A 20,618-nucleotide genomic window follows, 5' to 3' on the forward strand; every position below is an offset into this window, starting at 1 on the left:
GGATCATTTGTATGTACCAGAACCCACAGAACTCACGATAGGACGCAATGGATTGTTAAGCTTGTGTGTTTTGATCAATCCATACATGTAAGGTAAAGTGGGATTGATTGGAGAAAGCTGTTTGGTGAGATCGGGGTTCTTTTTCAATAACATCTTCATTTTGGAATTTGATAACTTATTGATATTTTCCAGGGGATCTTTCGTAAGCTCACAATACGTGCTTTCATCACTGTATTTATATGGAGTTTTTTGAGGCTAGATTACTACCCAATATAGGAGTTGTGCTCCTTGTTGACTTCATTGCCAGAGTTAGCAGAGATGTTGACATTTGGCAGGGAACCATAGGGAAAAATGAACTCGGCAAGTGTAATCTCAAAGGCCTACTCCTCCTCAGCAAGTGTGCTGCACACAACCTCACTATCACCAATACCTTGTTTAGGCAGGCCGACAAGTTCAAGGGTTCATGGCAACACCCACGATCCAAACACTGGCATCTCATTGACTACATCATTGTCAGAGAAAGAGATCGCCGAGATGTCCTCATCACCCGTGCCATGTGTGGCTCAGACCACTGCAACACTGATCATCGACTTGTCAGAGCCAAGCTCTCACTTCACGTCGCCCCAAATCGAAAGCCAGCAAACCTCCAGAAGAGGTTTTAAAACTAAGCGTCTGGAGGATCCAGCGGTAGTACATACCTTCAGAGAGCAGGTCGAACATGGGCTTATAATCAACCCAAAAGCAAACAACGCAAATCCCAGTGCTGAATGGAATATTCTCAACACTTATAACAAAAACCTGCAGAGACCCTCGGCCGGATCGAAAGAATACACCAGGACTGGTTTGATGGAAACGACCCGGCACTCAATGTACTCATAGTTGATAAACGTGCTGCTTTTACTGACTGGCAGAACAACCCTCAGTCTTGGACCAAAGCTAATACTTTCCGCAAAAAGAAAGCGGCGGCCCAGCGAGAGCTTCGCAATCTAAAAAACGACTGCCTTAAAAATAAAGCATGTGAAATACAAAAATATGCAGATCAGCACAAGATGTGCGAATTTTTCAATTCCACTAAACATTTTATGGGCCAATCATTCGTGGCACAGCCCCCCTCCGCTCATCTGACGGTAACTTCATAATTAAAGACGACGAAGGCCTCCTTCAGCGCTGGAAAGAGTACTACCATTCACTGCTCAACCGAAACACCGATGTGGATGTCCTGACTACCCAAAAGGTCCCTCAGTATCCAGAGCTGACCCACCTCAGTTATCCTCCATCCCAGGATGAGGTAGCTACTGCCATTAAACACATGAAAAATAACAGAGCCTCAGAGCCTGGTGGAATCCCAGCTGAGGTGTGCAAAGCAGAAGGACTTCTGCTTACCAGCCATCTCCACTCTCTCCTGGAGAATATATGGGAAAAGGAGGAAATCCTCTAAGCCTTTAAAGACGCCTCCACTGCCAATATTTATAAGAACAAGGGAGACCGGTCAGACTGTGGCAACTACCGCGGGATCTTGTTGCTCTCCATTGCTGGCAAGATTATCGCCCGAGTCCTCCTAAACAGACTTCTTCCTGAGACGGAAAACTCTCCCAGAATCTCAATGTGGCTTTAGACCATCACATGGCACCACTGACATGATCTTTGCTGCCCGACAGATACATGAAAAGTGCAGAGAACAGCGTCGTGACCTGTACATGGCTTTCATCGACCTAACCAAGGCCTTCGACTCGATCAACAGGGAAGCCCTCTGGTGAACCCTCAGCCGTTTTGGCTGCCCACCAAAATTCATCGCCATTGTGAGGAAACTCCACGATGGCATGAACGGCAGTGTCCTGCACAACGGCACCCAGTCTGAGTTATTCCCCATCCAAACAGGGGTTAAATAAGGGTGTGTTTTGGCACAAAATCTCTTCCATTTTCTTGGCTGCCTTCCTTTCTCGTGCCAGTGCCAATTTAGCTTTCGGGGTGAGCATCCAGTACCGGTTGAAGGTTTTTTTTAACATAAGACGACCCCAGGCAAGAACAAAAGTGTCGGCAGCTTCCATTACTGAACTTCAGTATGCAGACGACCTCACCCTTGTTGCTCACACTAAACACGACCTACAGGATATCCTGAACACCTACTGAACACGACCTACAGGAGATCCTGAGCACCTACTGAACACGACCTACAGGAGATCCTGAGCACCTACTGAACACGACCAACAGATCCTGAACACCTACTGAACACGACCTACAGAAGATCCTGAACACGACCTACAGGAGATCCTGAACACCTATGCAGATGCGTATGCACACTTCGGCCTTGAAGTAAATATACGTAAGACTCAGATTCTCTTTCAACCTGTCCCTGGTTCAGCCACACCTCCACCATCCATCCAGCTTAACGGCACTACCCTCTCTAATGTTGCCCACTTTCGGTATCTCGGCTCCCACCTGTCCACCACCGCAGAGATCGATGAAGAGACTCAGTATCGGATCAGATATGCATCGTCAAGCCTTTGACAGACTCCGAAACCAAGTCTTCAGCTGTAGGGAGCTGAAATTATCTACAAAGCTGCACGTATATCGAGCAGTGGTCCTCCCCACCCTGTTATATGGCAGCAAGACATGGGTCACATACAGGAGGCATCTCAAGGCACTTGAAAACTTTCACCAACGTAGTCTACGTTCCATCCTCCGAGTTCGCTGGGAAGACAAAACAACAAATTCCGGTATTCTTGCTGACACCAACTATAGGAGCATCAAGGCTACCATTATCCATTAACAACTACATTGGACTGGCCATGTTACCCGCATGGACGACAGTAGACTGCCAAAGCAGCTACTTTACAGTCACCTAACGAATAGTAAACGTAACGCAATTGAAAAAGTATAAGGATAGTCTTGAGACAAACCTGAAAAGGTGCCAAATCGACTCTCTCACCTGGGAGTCGATTACTCCATATTGTAACGCTTGGATGAGCACCACACAAGAAGGTGTCAATACTTTTGAGCTAGCCAGACTGCAAACCGAGGCAGACAAGCGTCAACGCCGGAAAGACGCTGCCACCGCCCCTCCCGCACTAGATGGAGCCATCCGCACGTGCCACGAATGTGAACAACTCTGCGGGTCACGTATCGGCTTCTAATGTCACCTCAGAATTCACTAACCTAGGTGATATCCTTAATAACTCATATTGTGTTACAGCTGGATGATTGTCGTACTCGATTCAGTGACAGCAAAGTAGTAGTAGTAGTAGTAGCACTCAGGACCGCTTCCTCGCCCCTTTAGCTCTTCAAATACTGGCAATAATACCACATCTATTTTGTCAGAGGACACACACAAAGGCTAAGCACAAAGAAAATGTGGCAGCAATGAAGAGAAGATTGACAATGTGGTAGACTGGGGCCCTTGATGATCTCCTATGTGAAGCAAGAACACTGCAGGAGAGACTAAAAATAACGGGTGACGGAAAGCAAAACACCGATGACGTGGCAAGAAAATTTGGAAACAAAATGCGTGTGGGAAAAGTGTCTCTGGCGATAAGATCTCTCACAGAGGAATCCTCCGGTGGGGTGATGCCAATAAACAGAGACATTAAAACTATTGAAAGAGAAACATCCCCCTGCAAGCGAAGATGAAGGCATCAGGTTCCAGGGTGACTATATCCCACCAAATGCTGTCCTGTTCGAGAAAATAACAGGAGAGATGGTGTGGAAAAAGGCACTGAAGACTCGAGGAGGAGCCGGCCCTTCAGGTCTGGATGCAAACGGTTGGAGAGTCATCCTCAGCACAAACAAGTTTGGCCCTGTAGCAAGTGATCTCTGCACTGCCATTGCCGCCCTTGCAAGAAAGCTTGCATCCTCTTGCTGGCATCACCTCCAGGCCCTGACGGCATGCCGCCTTATTCCTCTGGAAAAGAAACCAGGATGTAGACCTATAGGGGTGGGGGAAGTGCTGAGGCGGATCATCGGAAAATGCATAATGGAGGTGGTAAAGGATGATGTCAGGGCAGCAGCAGGGAACCTACAAGTGTGTGCTGGCCACCAGGCTGGCGGGGAGGCGGCCATTTACGCCATGAGATTGATATTTGAGCAGCGTGATTGTGAGGCCGTTCTCCTGGTGGATGCTTCAAACGCATTCAATATACTTAACTGCAAGGCTGCACTGCACAACAACAAGATCAAGTGTCCAAGCTTTGCATTGTATGTTGAAAATTCGTATAGGAATCCATCAGACCTCTATATAGTAAACAACAAGGCTGTAAGAGGTGATACCATCTTACAGTCAACCGAAGGAACAACACACGGGGATCCTGTTGCAATGGCGATGTATGCAATTGGCCTATCAGTGCTCCAACAAAAAATAAAATTTGAAACAACTGGGGTCAAACAAGTGGCATATGCTGATGACCTTACAGGAGCAGGAAAAGTGGAGGGCATCAAAAAGTGGTGGGACTTGGTAACATCGCGAAGTCCACAAATAGGGTACCACCCAAACGCCAGCAAGTCCTTCCTCATTGTGAAGCCAGAACATTATGAACGGGCAATGGAGGTTTTTAGCGGAAGTGAGGTCAAAATAACTAAGGACGGCCAAAGACATCTAGGCGCAATAATTGGCACTACGGACTTCAAGACCGAGTACGTAGCGGGAAAGGTGAATGAGTGGGTTAGTGAAATCCAAGCACTGTCTGAGATTGCTAACACAGAGCCACATGCGGCCTTTGCAGCATTCACCCATGGAGTCAAGCATCGCTGGAACTACCTGATGCGTACTATCCCTGAGATCGGACCCCTCCTCCACCCTCTGGAAGAAGTTATCAGTGTCAAGTTCATTCCTAAATTTGTGAAACACCCCAGCAGAAAGAGCACTTCTTGCACTTCCATCAATACTGGGAGGGATGGGACTAAACAATCCAGAGGAGATTGCTGCCACCGAACATCAAAATTCACTTAAGCTCACGGCAGCCCTCATGGACCACATAATAGCCCAGAATGCAACAGGGGAGATGGATACCAGTGAAGTAAATAAGATTCGTAGGTCCACTACGACAGATCGACAGCACTGCCAAAATGATAAGTTGCAGCAACTGTTGCTGCAGGTACCAGAAAATTTGAAAAAAAAAGTAGCTATAGCGCAGGAGGTAGGCGCCTCGAACTGGTTAACTATGTTACCGATAAGGGCAAATGGTTTCAGTCTTAATAAACAAGAATTTACAGATGCCATTGCACTAAGGTACGGAAAGCCAGTAGAAGGTTTGCCCTCCCAATGCGTGTGTGGCTCTTCCTGTGATGGCGATCACGCCATGGTGTGCAAGAAAGGGGGCTTCATATGCATGAGGCATGACGAGGTAAGGGACCTCACAGCAAATATGTTGAAGGAAATCTGAAGGGATGTCATGGTAGGACTGACTCTCCTTCCATTGGATGGTGAGATCTTCCAACACAGGACTTCAAACACATCTAACGAAGCCCGTGTGGACGTCAGTGCTCGAGGATTCTGGATGCGGGGACAGCGAGCTCTATCGACATCAGGATTTTTGATCCCATGGCCGCATGTCACCGTAACCTAGCTCTCGATGCTGCACATAGGAGGAACGAGAACGACAAGAGAAGGGCATATGGGGAGAGAATTCAAAACGTTGATCAAGGCAGCTTCACTCCTCTAGTGTTCACAACCTCTGGTGGGATGGGCCCAAGTGCAAGATGTTTCTACGCCAGACTCGCGGAGTTGACCTCCGAACAGAAGCAGCAGCCCAGAAGTTATGTTACAGCCTGGATGAGATGTCGACTGTCTTTCTCTCTCCTTCGGTCGGCTTTGCTCTGCCTCAAGGGAACGAGAGCTTCTGCCCCAATTCCGACAACTGCTGCAGATATTGACGATGAGGCTACAGTCACTGAATGCCGCAAAGATCTGCGGCTCAACTAATTCAGCACAGATAGGATAGCTACTTATGTATTAGGATATTTAATATTAAGGTAATAAAATGGTGGCGAAGGTGTGGCTATTGGGGGAGGCTGGAGGCCACGTAAAAAAAAAAGTAGTAGTAATAGTGTGTGTGTGTGTGTGTGTGTGTGTGTGTGTGTGTGTGTGTGTAATAATAATAATTAACGGTTTATTGAAAGTTCTGCAGCCCGAAGGCTGAAAATATACATTGGACATAAATGACTTATTACATACATTGGTGGTTTAACAAAAGCCTTCATTAGAGAAAGGTAAAGGAACATACAGTGAACATACAGATTAATGTTTACAGTGGAGGCCATGTACGGTGAGGTGTTGAACAGCAGACACGTAGTGTAGTAACTCCCTCACAGATGGTATTAGGAGGGACCTCACGTGGTGTAGTAGTTCCCTCACAGATGGTGTTATGAGGGGCCTCACGTAGTGTAGTAATTCCCTCACAGATGGTGTTATGAGGGGCCTCACGTGGTGTAGTAATTCCCTCACAGATGGTGTTATGCGGGGCCTCACGTGGTGTAATAGTTCCCTCACAGATGGTGTTATGAGGGGCCTCACGTGGTGTAGTAATTCCCTCACAGATGGTGTTATGCGGGCCTCACGTGGTGTAGTACCTCACAGATGGTGTTATGAGGCCTCACGTGGTGTAGTAATTCCCCACAGATGATGTATGCGGGCCTCACGTGGTGTAGTAGTTCCCCACAGATGGTGTTATGAGGGGCCTACGTGGTGTAGTCCCCACAGATGGTGTTATGGGGCCTCACGTGGTGTAGTAGTTCTCACAGATGGTGTTATGAGGGCCTCGTAGTGTAGTAACTCCCTTGGTGTTATAGGGGCCTCACGTGGTGTAGTAATTCCCTCACAGATGGTGTTATGCTCACAGGGCCCTCACGTGGTGTATGAGGGGCCTCACGTGGTGTAGTAATTCCCTCACAGATGGTGTTATGCGGGGCCTCACGTGGTGTAGTAATTCCCTCACAGATGGTGTTATGAGGGGCCTCACGTGGTGCAGTAATTCCCTCACAGACGGTGTTATGAGGGGCCTCACGTGGTGTAGTAATTCCCTCACAGACGGTGTTATATGAGTGAGGTGTGGTCCCAGGCCTTCCTATCGTAGACGGATTAACACATCGCTGGTTGTTGGGTCTCACGGGCCATTATCACTGGGTGTGTGTGTATTGGTGTGTTGTGTGTGTGTGTGTTGCTTAGTTCAGTGCTGTTGGGTGTGGTATTGTGGTGGAGGGGTGTGTGTGTGCTGGTGGGGTGGTGGGAGGGGTGGGGAGGTGGGGGGGAGGGGTGGTGTGAGGTGTGTGGAGTGGGGTGTGGTGTGAGGTGGTGGAGTGGGCGTGGCGTGTGGTGGAGGGTGTGGCGTGTGGGTGGAGTGGCGGCGTGGTGGCGGGCGTGGCGTGTGGGTGGGAGTGGCGTGGCGTGGTGGAGGGCGTGGCGTGTGGTGGAGTGGCGTGGAGGGCGTGGCGTGTGGAGTGGCGGGGGTGGAGGGCGTGGCGTGTGGTGGAGTGGCGTGGCGTGTGTGGTGGAGTGGCGGCGTGTGGTGGAGTGGCGGGCGTGTGGAGGGCGTGGCGTGTGGTGGAGTGGCGTGGCGTGTGGTGGAGTGGCGTGGCGTGTGGTGGAGTGGGCGGCGTGTGGAGGGCGGCGTGGTGAGTGGGCGTGGCGTGTGGGGAGGGCGGTGTGGTGGCGTGGTGGCGTGGCGTGGTGGCGTGGCGTGGCGGCGTGTGGTGGCGGCGTGTGGTGGCGTGGCGGCGTGGAGGGCGTGGTGGCGTGGTGGAGTGTGGCGTGTGGTGGAGGCGTGGCGGTGGAGTGGCGTGGCGTGTGGTGGAGGTGGCGTGTGGTGGAGTGGCGTGGCGTGTGGTGGCGTGGCGTGGCGTGTGTGGCGTGGCGTGGCGTGGTGGTGGCGTGGCGTGTGGTGGAGGGCGTGGCGTGTGGTGAGTGGCGGGCGTGGTGAGTGGCGGCGTGGTGGAGGGTGGCGTGGTGGAGTGGTGGCGGTGGTGGAGTGGCGTGGCGTGGGTGAGTGGCGGCGTGTGGTGGAGTGGCGGCGTGGTGGAGTGGCGTGGCGTGGTGGAGTGGCGTGGCGTGGTGAGTGGCGGCGTGGTGGAGTGGCGTGTGTTTCTCCCTCCCTCCACCTTGTTGAAGCAAGATAAAGATCTGATACTCACGAAGAAGACTGTGTTGAAGATATACATGAGGTACTGCAACAGCTCGAGGTGTTCCTCCATGTTGCCTCGACCCTTACCGAGCGCCATGGTGCTGCCGTACGGGAGTCCTTCACCACCAACACGAGGAAGCTCTCACTGCCACAACCCGAACCGTTACTCGGCCAAAATAATGCGCAGTTTTATACCTTTGTCTTAAATCGAATTACATACACACACACACTGACAGAACTTCGACTAAATCCGGTTTCTGAAATTGTTTGGAGACAGTAGAGTGTTACAGGGACGTAGTTTAGGCCAAAATCCTTATGAAGATGAGAGTGTGTGCGTATGGTGAGGCTACTTATGGTACTGTCTCTCCGTGTTTAAGAGCGACGACCACTAGAGATAAGCACAGGTGTCTATCAGTCCTCTCCAGCCTCAGATAACAACGACTGGTTCCTCTAGCAAGTTGATGACTGTTTGCAGATAATTAAGTGACTGTTAATCCTTAGTGGCGGAGGTAGAGAGTGACAGCATGATGTTTGTGTGCTTCTTGACCCTCTTGTTAATGGTAAAGGCCAGTAACCTATTTACCTGCCTTGTTAACAGCGTTCCCATCAATTGATATCTCTTGGTGGTTATCGTGTTATCGTTAGTGATAACTATGGTGGTCATTCTGTGTGTGTGTGTGTGTGTGTGTGTCCTTCCCGAACCTCTCTATTATCCGCAACTTCTTGTACTGCCGCCTGTTAACAACACAACACTCTTATGAGTACATTACTGGCCACACTACACCTGTATCCACTTGTACTACACCCTACAATGTTGTAAGTACATTGTTAACTACCTTGCTGGAGTACTGCTTATAAATACAACTATAACAAATAAATTAAGAGCTGTACAACATGGTCTGTCCCAGAGTCACTTCTTCACGGGTGCAGTGGTCACGTTATGAATGGACCTGCGTTCCCCAGAATATTACAAACATTATGATTGGTTAAGTGTAGGAGTGACGTCACAGATGTAATTTTAGGGTGCTTTCCCTCTTGTGTTAGCTTAAGTTAGGTTAGGTCACTCTCTCCAAAAACACTTTATAATTAATTAATATTGTTATGGTCTCGATAACAAATTCGAGACCACGGAAGTCCGACTCGGAGAACTAAACATTTGAGACCGAAACTCGGGATCACTGGCGGCGACCTCGCTGAGATAATGGCATTGAGAGAAGGATCTATGAGGGAGAAAAATATATATCATCAACTTTTCTTCTTTTAAAAGTTATAACATTAGTAGCTAATTATTATAATCAAAGTCCCTCATGTAGAAAGCGACAACACGAGAGAAAATATTGTAGACGCACGAAGTTTGTAGGACCGTCGACCAGGAACAGGTTTTGAGTATAGGAGCTCGGATTCATCAGTCAAAACTGTACCAAAAACAGACGTCATGCTGCAATATAAAGTTAGTTTAGTGCCATTTAAAGTTAGTATAATGCCATTTCAAGTTAGTTTAACGCCATTTAAAGTTACTTTAACGCCATTTGAAACGCATTGAATGCCATTTCAAGTCAGTTTAACGCCATTTGAAATACGTTTAACGCCATTTAAAGTTAGTTTAACGCCGTTTAAAATTAGTTTAACCCCATTTGAAGTTAGTTTAACACCGTTTAAAGTCAATTTAACGCCATTTAAAGTTAGTTTAACGCCATTTGAAGCGTCTTTAAGGCCATTTAAAGTTAGTTTAACTCCATTTAAAGTTAGTTTAATGCCATTTGAAGTTAGTTTACCGCCATTTGAAGTTAGTTTAATGCCTTTTGAAATTAGTTTAACGCAATTTGAAGTTAATTTAACACCGTTTAAAGTTAGTTTAACGTCATTTGAAGCGTCTTTAAGGCCATTTAAAGTTAGTTTAACTCCATTTAAAGTTAGTTTAACGCCATTTGAAGTTAGTTTAACGCCATTTGAAGTTAGTTTAACGCCATTCGAAGTTAGTTTAATCCCTTTTGAAGTTAGTTTAACGCCATTTGAAGTTAGTTTAATGCCTTTTGAAGTTAGTTTAACGCCATTTGAAGCGCATTTAATGCCATTTAAAGATAGTTTAATGCTATTTGAAGTTAGTTTGACGCCATTTGAAGTTAGTTTAACTCCATTTAAAGTTAGTTTAATGCCATTTAAAGTTAGTTGAAAGCCATTAAAAGTTAGCTAGATGCCATTTAAAGTTAGTTAAACGGCATTTAAAGTTAGTTTAACGCAATTTAAAGTTAGTTTAACACCATTTGAAGTTAGTTTGATGCCACTTGAAGATAGTTTAACTCCATTTGAAGTTAGTTTAATGCCATTTGAAGTTAGTTTAAAGCCATTTGAAGTGCGTTTAATGCCATTTAAAGTTAGTTTAATGCCATTTGAAGTTAGTTTAATGCCATTTAAAGTTAGTTGAACGCCATTTAAAATTAGTTGAACGCCATTTAAAGTTAGTTGAACACCATTTAAAGTTATTGAATGCCATTTAAAGTTAGTTGAATGCCATTTAAAGTTAGTTTAACGCCATTTAAAGTTAGTTTAACGCCATTTAAAGATAGTTTAACGCCATTTAAAGTTAGTTTAATGTCATATGAAGTTAGTTTCGCGCCATTAGAAGTTAGTCTAATGCAATATGAAGTTAGGTTAACGCCATTTGAAGTGAGTTTAACGCCATTTAAAGTTAGTTTAACGCCATTTGAAGTTAGTTTAACACCTTTTGAAGTTAGTTTAATGCCATTTAAAGATAAGTTTAACGCCATTTAAAGTTAGTTTAATGTCATTTTAAGTTATTTAAACGCCATTTAAAGTTAAATGAATACCATTTAAAGTTAGTTGAACGCCATTTAAAGTTAATTGAACTCCATTTGAAGTTAGTTTAACGCCATATAAAGTCAGTTTAACTCCATGTAAAGTTAGTTTAACGCCATTTGAAGTTTGTTTAAAGCCATTTCAAGTTAGTTTAACCCTATTTGAAGTTAGTTAAACACCGTTAAAATTCAATTTAACGCCCTTTAAAGTTAGTTTAACGCTATTTAAAGTTAGTTTAACCCCATTTGAAGTTAGTTAAACGCCGTTTACAGTCAATTTAACGCCATTTAAAGTTAGTTTAATGCCATTTGAAGCGTCTTTAAGGCCATTTAAAGTAAGTTTAATGCCATTTGAAGTTAGTTTAATGCCATTTGAAGTTAGTTTAATGCCATTTGAAGTTAGTTTAAAGCCACTTGAAGCACGTTTAATGCAATTTAAAGTTAGTTTAATGCCATTTGAAGTTAGTTGAATGCCATTTAAAGTTAGTTGAATGCCATTTAAAGTTAGTTGAACGCCATTTAAAGTTAGTTGAACACCATTTAAAGTTATTGAATGCCATTTAAAGTTAGTTGAATGCCATTTAAAGTTAGTTTAACGCCATTTGAAGTTAATTAAGCGCCATTTAAAGTTAGTTTAACGCCATTTAAAGTTAGTTTAACATCATATGAAGTTAGTTTCGCGCCATTAAAAGTTAGTCTAATGCCATATGAAGTTAGTTTAACGCCATTTCAAGTTAGTTTAATGCCATTTGAAGTTAGTTTAACACCTTTTGAAGTTAGTTTAATGCCATTTAAAGTTAAGTTTAACGCCATTTAAAGTTAGTTTAACGTCATTTAAAGTTATTTGAACGCCATTTAAAGTTAGTTGAACGCCATTTGAAGTTAGTTTAACGCCATATAAAGTCAGTTTAACGCCATGTAAAGTTAGATTAACGCCATTTAAAGTTAGTTGTATGCCATTTAAAGTTAGTTTAATGCCATTTAAAGTTAGTTGAACGCCATTTAAAGTTAGTTGAACGCCATTTGAAGTTAGTTTAACGCCATATAAAGTCAGTTTAACGCCATGTAAAGTTAGATTAACGCCATTTAAAGTTAGTTGTATGCCATTTAAAGTTAGTTTAATGCCATTTAAAGTGTGTTTAACGCTATTTAAAATTAGTTTAACGCCATTTAAAGTTAGTTTAACTCCACCTGAAGCACGCTTAGCGCCATTTAAAGTTAGTTTAACGCCAGTTGAAGTTTGTTTAACGCCATTTAAAGTTAGTTTAGCGCCATTTAAAATTAGTTTATCGCCATTTATACTTAGTTTAACGCTATTTTAAATGCGATTAACAGTATTTGAAGTTAGGTTATCGCCATTTAAATATAGTTTAACGCCATTTGAAGTTAGTTTAACTCCATTTAAAATTAGCTTAACGCTATCTAAAGTTACTTTACCCATTTGAAGTTAGTTTAACGCCATTTGAAGCTAGTTTAACGCCATTTAAATAAGTTTAACACTATTTAAAGTTAGTTTAACCCCATTTGAAGTAAGTTTAACACCGTTTAGAAGTAAATTTAACGCCATTTAAAGTTAGTTTAACGCCATTTCAAGCGCCTTTATGGCCATTTAAAGTTAGTTTAACTAAATTTAAAGTTAGTTTAACGCCATTTGATGCGTGTTTAACGCCATTTAAAGATAGTTTAATGCCATATAAAGTTAGTTTAATGCCATTTAAAGATATTTTAACGCCATCTAAATTTAGTTTAACGCCAATTAAAGTTAGTCTAACGCCATTTAAAGTTAGTTTAACGCCATTGAAGTTAGTTTAACGCCATTTAAAGTTAGTTTGACACCATTTGAAGAGCGTTTAACTCTATTTAAAGTTTATTTAACGCCATTTAAAGTTGTTTATCACTATTTAATGTTAGTTTAACGCCATTGAAATTAGTTTAATGCCGTTCGAAGTTAGTTTACCGCCATATAAAGTTAGTATAACACCATTTAAAGTTAGTTGAACGCCATTTACAGTTAGTTTAATGCCATTTAAAGTTAGTTTAACGCCATTAAAAGTTAGTTTAACGCCAATTCAAGTCACTTTGACGCCATTTAAAGTTAGTTTAATACCATTTAAAGTTAGTTTAATGCCATTTAAAGTTAGTTAAACGCCATTTAAAGTTAGTTTAACCCCATTTAAAATTATTTTAACACCATTTGAAGTTAGTTTAACGCTATGTAAAGTCAGTTTAACGCCCTTTAAAGTTAGTTGAACGCCTTTAAAGTTAGTTGAATGTCATTTAAAGTTAGCTTAACGCCATTTAGAGTTAGTTAAATGCCATTTAAAATTAGTTCAACGCCATTTAAAGTTAATTTAACGCCCTTTAAAGTAAGTTTAACACCATTTGAAGTAAGGTTATTGCCATTTAAAGTTAGTTTAATGCCATTTAAAGTTAGTTTAACGCCATTTCAAGTTAGTTTAACGCCAATTGAAATGCGCTAAACGCCATACGAAGTTAGTTTAATGCCATTTCAAGTTAATTGAACGCCATTTAAAGTGAGTTGAACGCCATTTAAAGTTAGTTAAACGCCGTTTGAAGCGCGTTTGATGCATTTAAAGTAAGTTTAATGCCATTTAAAGTTAGTTTAACTCCACCTGAAGCACGCTTAGCGCCATTTAAAGTTAATTTAACGCCATTTAAAGTTAGTTTAACGCCAGTTGAAGTTAGTTTAACGTCATTTAAATTTTGTTTAGCACCATTTGAAGTTAGTTTAACACCATTTAAAGTTAGTTTAACGCCATTTGAAGTTAGTTTAACACCTTTTGAAGTTAGTTTAATGCCATTTAAAGATAAGTTTAACGCCATTTAAAGTTAGTTTAATGTCATTTTAAGTTATTTAAACGTCATTTAAAGTTAAATGAATACCATTTAAAGTTAGTTGAACGCCATTTAAAGTTAATTGAACTCCATTTGAAGTTAGTTTAACGCCATATAAAGTCAGTTTAACTCCATGTAAAGTTAGTTTAACGCCATTTGAAGTTTGTTTAAAGCCATTTCAAGTTAGTTTAACCCCATTTGAAGTTAGTTAAACACCGTTAAAATTCAATTTAACGCCCTTTAAAGTTAGTTTAACGCTATTTAAAGTTAGTTTAACCCCATTTGAAGTTAGTTAAACGCCGTTTACAGTCAATTTAACGCCATTTAAAGTTAGTTTAATGCCATTTGAAGCGTCTTTAAGGCCATTTAAAGTAAGTTTAATGCCATTTGAAGTTAGTTTAATGCCATTTGAAGTTAGTTTAATGCCATTTGAAGTTAGTTTAAAGCCACTTGAAGCACGTTTAATGCAATTTAAAGTTAGTTTAATGCCATTTGAAGTTAGTTGAATGCCATTTAAAGTTAGTTGAATGCCATTTAAAGTTAGTTGAACGCCATTTAAAGTTAGTTGAACACCATTTAAAGTTATTGAATGCCATTTAAAGTTAGTTGAATGCCATTTAAAGTTAGTTTAACGCCATTTGAAGTTAATTAAGCGCCATTTAAAGTTAGTTTAACGCCATTTAAAGTTAATTTAACATCATATGAAGTTAGTTTCGCGCCATTAAAAGTTAGTCTAATGCCATATGAAGTTAGTTTAACGCCATTTCAAGTTAGTTTAATGCCATTTGAAGTTAGTTTAACACCTTTTGAAGTTAGTTTAATGCCATTTAAAGTTAAGTTTAACGCCATTTAAAGTTAGTTTAACGTCATTTAAAGTTATTTGAACGCCATTTAAAGTTAAATGAATGCCATTTAAAGTTAGTTGAATGCCATTTAAAGTTAGTTGAACGCCATTTAAAGTTAGTTGAACGCCATTTGAAGTTAGTTTAACGCCATATAAAGTCAGTTTAACGCCATGTAAAGTTAGATTAACGCCATTTAAAGTTAGTTGTATGCCATTTAAAGTTAGTTTAATGCCATTTAAAGTGTGTTTAACGCTATTTAAAATTAGTTTAACGCCATTTAAAGTTAGTTTAACTCCACCTGAAGCACGCTTAGCGCCATTTAAAGTTAGTTTAACGCCAGTTGAAGTTTGTTTAACGCCATTTAAAGTTAGTTTAGCGCCATTTAAAATTAGTTTATCGCCATTTATACTTAGTTTAACGCTATTTTAAATGCGATTAACAGTATTTGAAGTTAGGTTATCGCCATTTAAATATAGTTTAACGCCATTGAAGTTAGTTTAACGCCATTTAAAGTTAGTTTGACACCATTTGAAGAGCGTTTAACTCCATTTAAAGTTTATTTAACGCCATTTAAAGTTGTTTATCACTATTTAATGTTAGTTTAACGCCATTGAAATTAGTTTAATGCCGTTCGAAGTTAGTTTACCGCCATATAAAGTTAGTATAACACCATTTAAAGTTAGTTGAACGCCATTTACAGTTAGTTTAATGCCATTTAAAGTTTGTTTAACGCCATTAAAAGTTAGTTTAACGCCAATTCAAGTCACTTTGACGCCATTTAAAGTTAGCTTAATACCATTTAAAGTTAGTTTAATGCCATTTAAAGTTAGTTAAACGCCATTTAAAGTTAGTTTAACCCCATTTAAAATTATTTTAACACCATTTGAAGTTAGTTTAACGCTATGTAAAGTCAGTTTAACGCCCTTTAAAGTTAGTTGAACGCCTTTAAAGTTAGTTGAATGTCATTTAAAGTTAGTTTAACGCCATTTAGAGTTAGTTAAATGCCATCTAAAATTAGTTCAACGCCATTTAAAGTTAATTTAACGCCTTTTAAAGTAAGTTTAACACCATTTGAAGTAAGGTAATTGCCATTTAAAGTTAGTTTAATGCCATTTAAAGTTAGTTTAACGCCATTTCAAGTTAGTTTAACGCCAATTGAAATGCGCTAAACGCCATACGAAGTTAGTTTAATGCCATTTCAAGTTAATTGAACGCCATTTAAAGTGAGTTGAACGCCATTTAAAGTTAGTTAAACGCCGTTTGAAGCGCGTTTGATGCATTTAAAGTAAGTTTAATGCCATTTAAAGTTAGTTTAACTCCACCTGAAGCACGCTTAGCGCCATTTAAAGTTAATTTAACGCCATTTAAAGTTAGTTTAACGCCAGTTGAAGTTAGTTTAACGTCATTTAAATTTTGTTTAGCACCATTTGAAGTTAGTTTAACACCATTTAAAGTTAGTTTAACGCCATTTAAATTAAGTTTAACACCATTTGAAGTTAGTTTAACGCTATTTAAAGTTAGTTTAACACCAGTTAAAATTCGTTTAGCGCTATTTTAAGCACGTTTAATTCCATTTAAAGTTAGTTTAACGCCATTTGAAGTTTGGTTATTGCCATTTAAAGTTAGTTTAATGCAATTAAAGTTAGTTCTCGCCAATCAAAGTTAGTTTAAAGGCCATTTAAAGTTAGTTTAATGCTATTTAAAGTTAGTTTAACGTCATTTAAAGTTAGTTCAACGCAAATTAAGGTTAGTTTAATGCCATTTAAAGTTAGTTTAACGGCATTTGAAGTTACGTTATTTCCATTTAAATTTCGTTTAATGCCACTTAGTTTAACACCAATAACAGTTAGTTTAACGCTATTTAAAGTTAGTTTAACATCATTTAAAGTTAGCTTAACGTCATTTAAACTTAGTTTAACGCAAATTAAAGTTAGTTTAATGCCATTTAAAGTTAGTTTAACGCCAATAAAAGTTAGTTTAACGCCATTTAAAGTTAGTTTAACACCATTTGAAATGCGTGAACGCCATTTGAAGTTAATTTAATGTCATTTAAAGTTAGTTTGACGCTATTTTAAGCGCGTTTAACGTCATTTAAAGTTAGTTTAACGCCTTTGAAGTTAGGTTATTGCCATTTAAAATTGGTTAAATGCCATTTAAAGTTAATTTAACTCCATTTAAAGTTAGTTTAACACCATTTGAAAAGCGTTGAATGCTATTTGAAGTAAGTTTAAAGCCATTTGAAGTTAGTTTAATGCCATTTGATGTTAGTTTAACGCCATTTAATGTTAGTTGAATGCTATTTAAAGTAAGTTTAACGCCATTTAAAGTTAGTTTAACGCCATTTAAAGTTAGTTTAACGCCATTTAAAGTAAGCATAACGCCATTTGAAGATTGTGTAACACCATTTAAAGTTTGTTAAACACAATTTAAAGTTTTGTTAATGCCATTTGAAGTTAGTTTAACGCCGTTTGAAGTTAGTTGAAAGCCATTTAAAGTTAGTTTAATACCATTTAGAGTTAGTTTAATGCCACCTAAAGTTAGTTTAACGCCACCTAAAGTTAGTTTAACGCGATTTAAAGTTAGTATAACGCGATTTAAAGTTAGTTTAACACTGTTTAAAATTAATCTAACGCCATTTCAAGTTAGCTTAACGCTATTTAAAGTGAGTTGAATGCTATTTAGAGTTAGTTGAATACCATTTAAAGTTAGTTTAAAGCCATTTAAAATTTGTTTAGCACCATTTAAAGTTTATTTATCGCCATTTGAAGCACGTTTAACGCCATTTAATGTTAGTTTAACACCATTGAAATTCGTTTAACGCCATTTGAAGTTAGTTTAACGCTATTTTAAGCGTGTTTAATGCCATTTAAAGTAAGTTTAACACCATTTGAAGTAAGGTTATTGCAATTTAAAGTTAGTTTAATGCCATTTAAAGTTAGTTTAACGCCAATTAATGTTAGTTTAATACCATTTAAAGTTAGTTTAACGCTATTTTAAGCGCGTTTAACGCCATTTCAAGTTAGTTTAACGCCTTTTGAAGTTAGGTTATTGCCATTTAAAGTTGGTTTAATGCCATTTAAAGTTGGTTTAATGCCATTTAAAGTTGGTTTAACGCCATTTGAAATGCTCTGAACGCCATACAAAGTTAGTTTAATGCCATTTAAATTAAGTTGAACGCCATTTAAAGTGAGTTGAATGCCATTTAAAGTTCATTGAACACCATCTAAAGTTAGTTTAACGACGTTTAAAATTAGTTTACACCATTTAAAGTTAATTTAACGCCATTTGAAGCACGTTTAACGACATTTAAAGTTAGTTTAATGCAATTTAAAGTTAGTTTAACGACAATTAAAGTTAGTTTAATGCCATTTACATTTAATTTAACGCCATTTGAAATTAGTTTAATTCCATTTAAAGTTAGATTAACGCCATTTAAAATTAATTTAACGCCATTTAACGTTAGTTTAACACCATTTAAAGCTAGTTTAACGCCATTTGAAGTTAGTTTAATGCAATTTAAAGAAAGTTTAACGTCATTTAAACTTATTTCAACGCAAATTAAGGTTAGTTTAATGCCGTTTAAAGTTACTTTAACGCTATTTTTAGCGTGTTTAATGCCATTTAAAGTTAGTTTAACGCAATTTGAAGTTACGTTATTTCCATTTAAATTTTGTTTAATGGACTTAAAGTTAGTTTAACACCAATAAAAGTTAGTTAAACGCCATTAAAAGTTAGCTTAACGCTATTTTAAGCACGTTTAACGTCATTTAAAGTTAGTTTACCGACTTTTGAAGTTAGGTTATTGCCATTTAAAGTAAGTTTAACGCCATTTGAAGCGCGTTTAATTCCATTTTAAGTTAATTTAACGCCATTTAAAATAAGTTTAAAACAATATAAAATTAGTTTAACGCCATTTAAAGTGCGTTTAACGCCATTCGAAGTTAGGTTATTGCCATTGAAAGTTAGTTTAACGCCATTTGAAATGCGTTGAACGACATTTGAACATAGCTTAACGCCATTTAAAGTTAGATTAACGCCATTTAAAGTTAGTTTAACGCCATTTGAAGTTAGTTTAACGCCATTTAAAGTTAGTTTAACGCCATTTCAAGTTAGTTTAACGCCGTTTCAAGTTAGTTTAATGCCATTTTAAGTTAGTTTAACGGATATAAAGTTAGTTTAACACCATTTAGAGTTAGTGTAAAGCCAATTAAAGTTAGTTTGACAACATTTTAAGTTAGTTTACCGCCATTTTAAGCACGTTTAACGCAATTTAGTTTAACGCCATTTGAAGTTAGTTTAACCCCATATGAAGTTAGTTTAACACCATTTGAAGTTAGTATAATGCCATTTAAAGTTAGTTTAACGCAATTTTATGCTCATTTAACGCCATTTTAAGTTAGTTTAACGCCATTTGACGCGTGTTTAACGCCATTTAAAGTTAATTTAATGCCACATAAAATTAGTTAAATTCCATTTAAAGTTAATTTAACGCCATTTAAAGTTAATTTAACGACATTTAAAGTTAGTTTAACGCCATTTAAAGTTAGTTGAACGCCATTTGAAGTTAGTTGAACGCCATTTAAAGTTAGTTGAACGCAATTTAAAGTTACTTTAACGCCATTTGAAGTACGTTTAACTCCATTTAAAGTTAATTTAATGCAATTTAAAGTTATTTTAACACCATTCGAAATTAGTTTAACTCCATTTGAAGTGTGTTTAATGCCATTTAATGTTAGTTTAATGCCATTTAAAGTTAATTTAACGCCATTTGAAGTTAGTTTAACTCCATTTACATTAAGTTTAACATCATTTGAAGTTAGTTTAACGCCATTTAAAGTTAGTTTAACGCCAATTAAAGTTAGTTTAACGTCATTTAACCTTAATTTAACACAAATTAAGGTTAGTTTAACGCCATTTGAAGTTAGTTTAACGCCATTTACATTAAGTCTAACATCATTTGAAGTTAGTTTAACGCCATTTAAAGTTAGTTTAACGCCAATTAAAGTTAGTTTAACGTCATTTAAACATAATTTAACACAAATTAAGGTTAGTTTAATGCCATTTAAAGTTAGTTTAACGCTATTTTAAGCACGTTTAATTCCCTTTAAAGTTCGCTTAACGCCATTTGAAGTTTCGTTATTGCCATTTAAAGTTAGTTTGATGCTATTTAAAGCTAGTTTATCGCCAATTAAAGTTAGTTTAACGCCACTTAAAGTTTGTTTAATGCTATTTAAAGCTAGTTTAACGTCATTTAAACTTAGCTTAACGCAAATTAAGGTTAGTTTAATGCCACTCAAAGATACTTTAACGCTATTTTAAACGTGTTTCATGCCTTTTAAAGTTAGTTTAACGCCTTTTGAAGTTAGGTTATTGCCATTGAAATTTTGTTTAATGCCATTTAAAGTTAGTTTAATTCAATTAAAGTTAGTTAGTTTAACGCCAATTAAAGTTAGTTTAATGCCATTTAAAGTTATTTTAACGCCATCTGAAGCTTATTTAATGCCATTTAAAGTTAATTTAACGCCATTTAACGTTAATTTAACATCATTTGAAGTTAGTTTAACGCCATTTAAAGTTAGTTTAACGCCAATTAAAGTTAGTTTAGTGACATTTAAAGTTAATTTAACGCCATTTGAAGTTAGTTTAACTCCATTTAAAGTTACTTTAACGCCATTTAAAATTAGTTTAACGCCATTTAAAGTTAGTTTAACGCCATCTGAAGCTTATTTAATGCCATTAAAGTTAATTTGACGCCATTTAACGTTAACTTAACACCATTTAAAGCTAGTTTAACGCCATTTTAAGCGCGTTTAATGCAATTTAAAGTCAGTTTAATGCCATTTAAAGTGAGTTTAACGCCATTTGAAGTTAGTTTAACGCCATTTAAAGTTAGTTTAACGCCAATTAAAGTTAGTTTAACGCCAATTAAAGTTAGTTTAACGCCAATTAAAGTTAGTTTAACGCTACTTTAAGTTAGTTTAACGCTATTTAAA

General features: G+C 38.6%; 1 protein-coding gene across 1 annotated transcript in view; it reads right to left on the bottom strand.

Moving 5' to 3' along the window:
• The window catches only part of LOC121869747 (tetraspanin-2A-like), a 47,155-nt gene extending 38,674 nt beyond the window's left edge, over positions 1–8,481 (bottom strand). Inside the window, exon 1 of the mRNA XM_042371319.1 lies at positions 8,119–8,481. Coding sequence (XP_042227253.1) covers positions 8,119–8,205 — 87 coding nt within the window. The 5' untranslated portion in view covers positions 8,206–8,481. The remainder of the gene's footprint in view (positions 1–8,118) is intronic.
• Between the last annotated feature and the right edge of the window lie 12,137 nt (positions 8,482–20,618).

Source organism: Homarus americanus, unplaced genomic scaffold (assembly GCF_018991925.1).
Source record: "Homarus americanus isolate GMGI-L3 unplaced genomic scaffold, GMGI_Hamer_2.0 scaffold23578, whole genome shotgun sequence".
Classification (NCBI taxonomy): Eukaryota; Metazoa; Arthropoda; class Malacostraca; order Decapoda; family Nephropidae; genus Homarus; species Homarus americanus.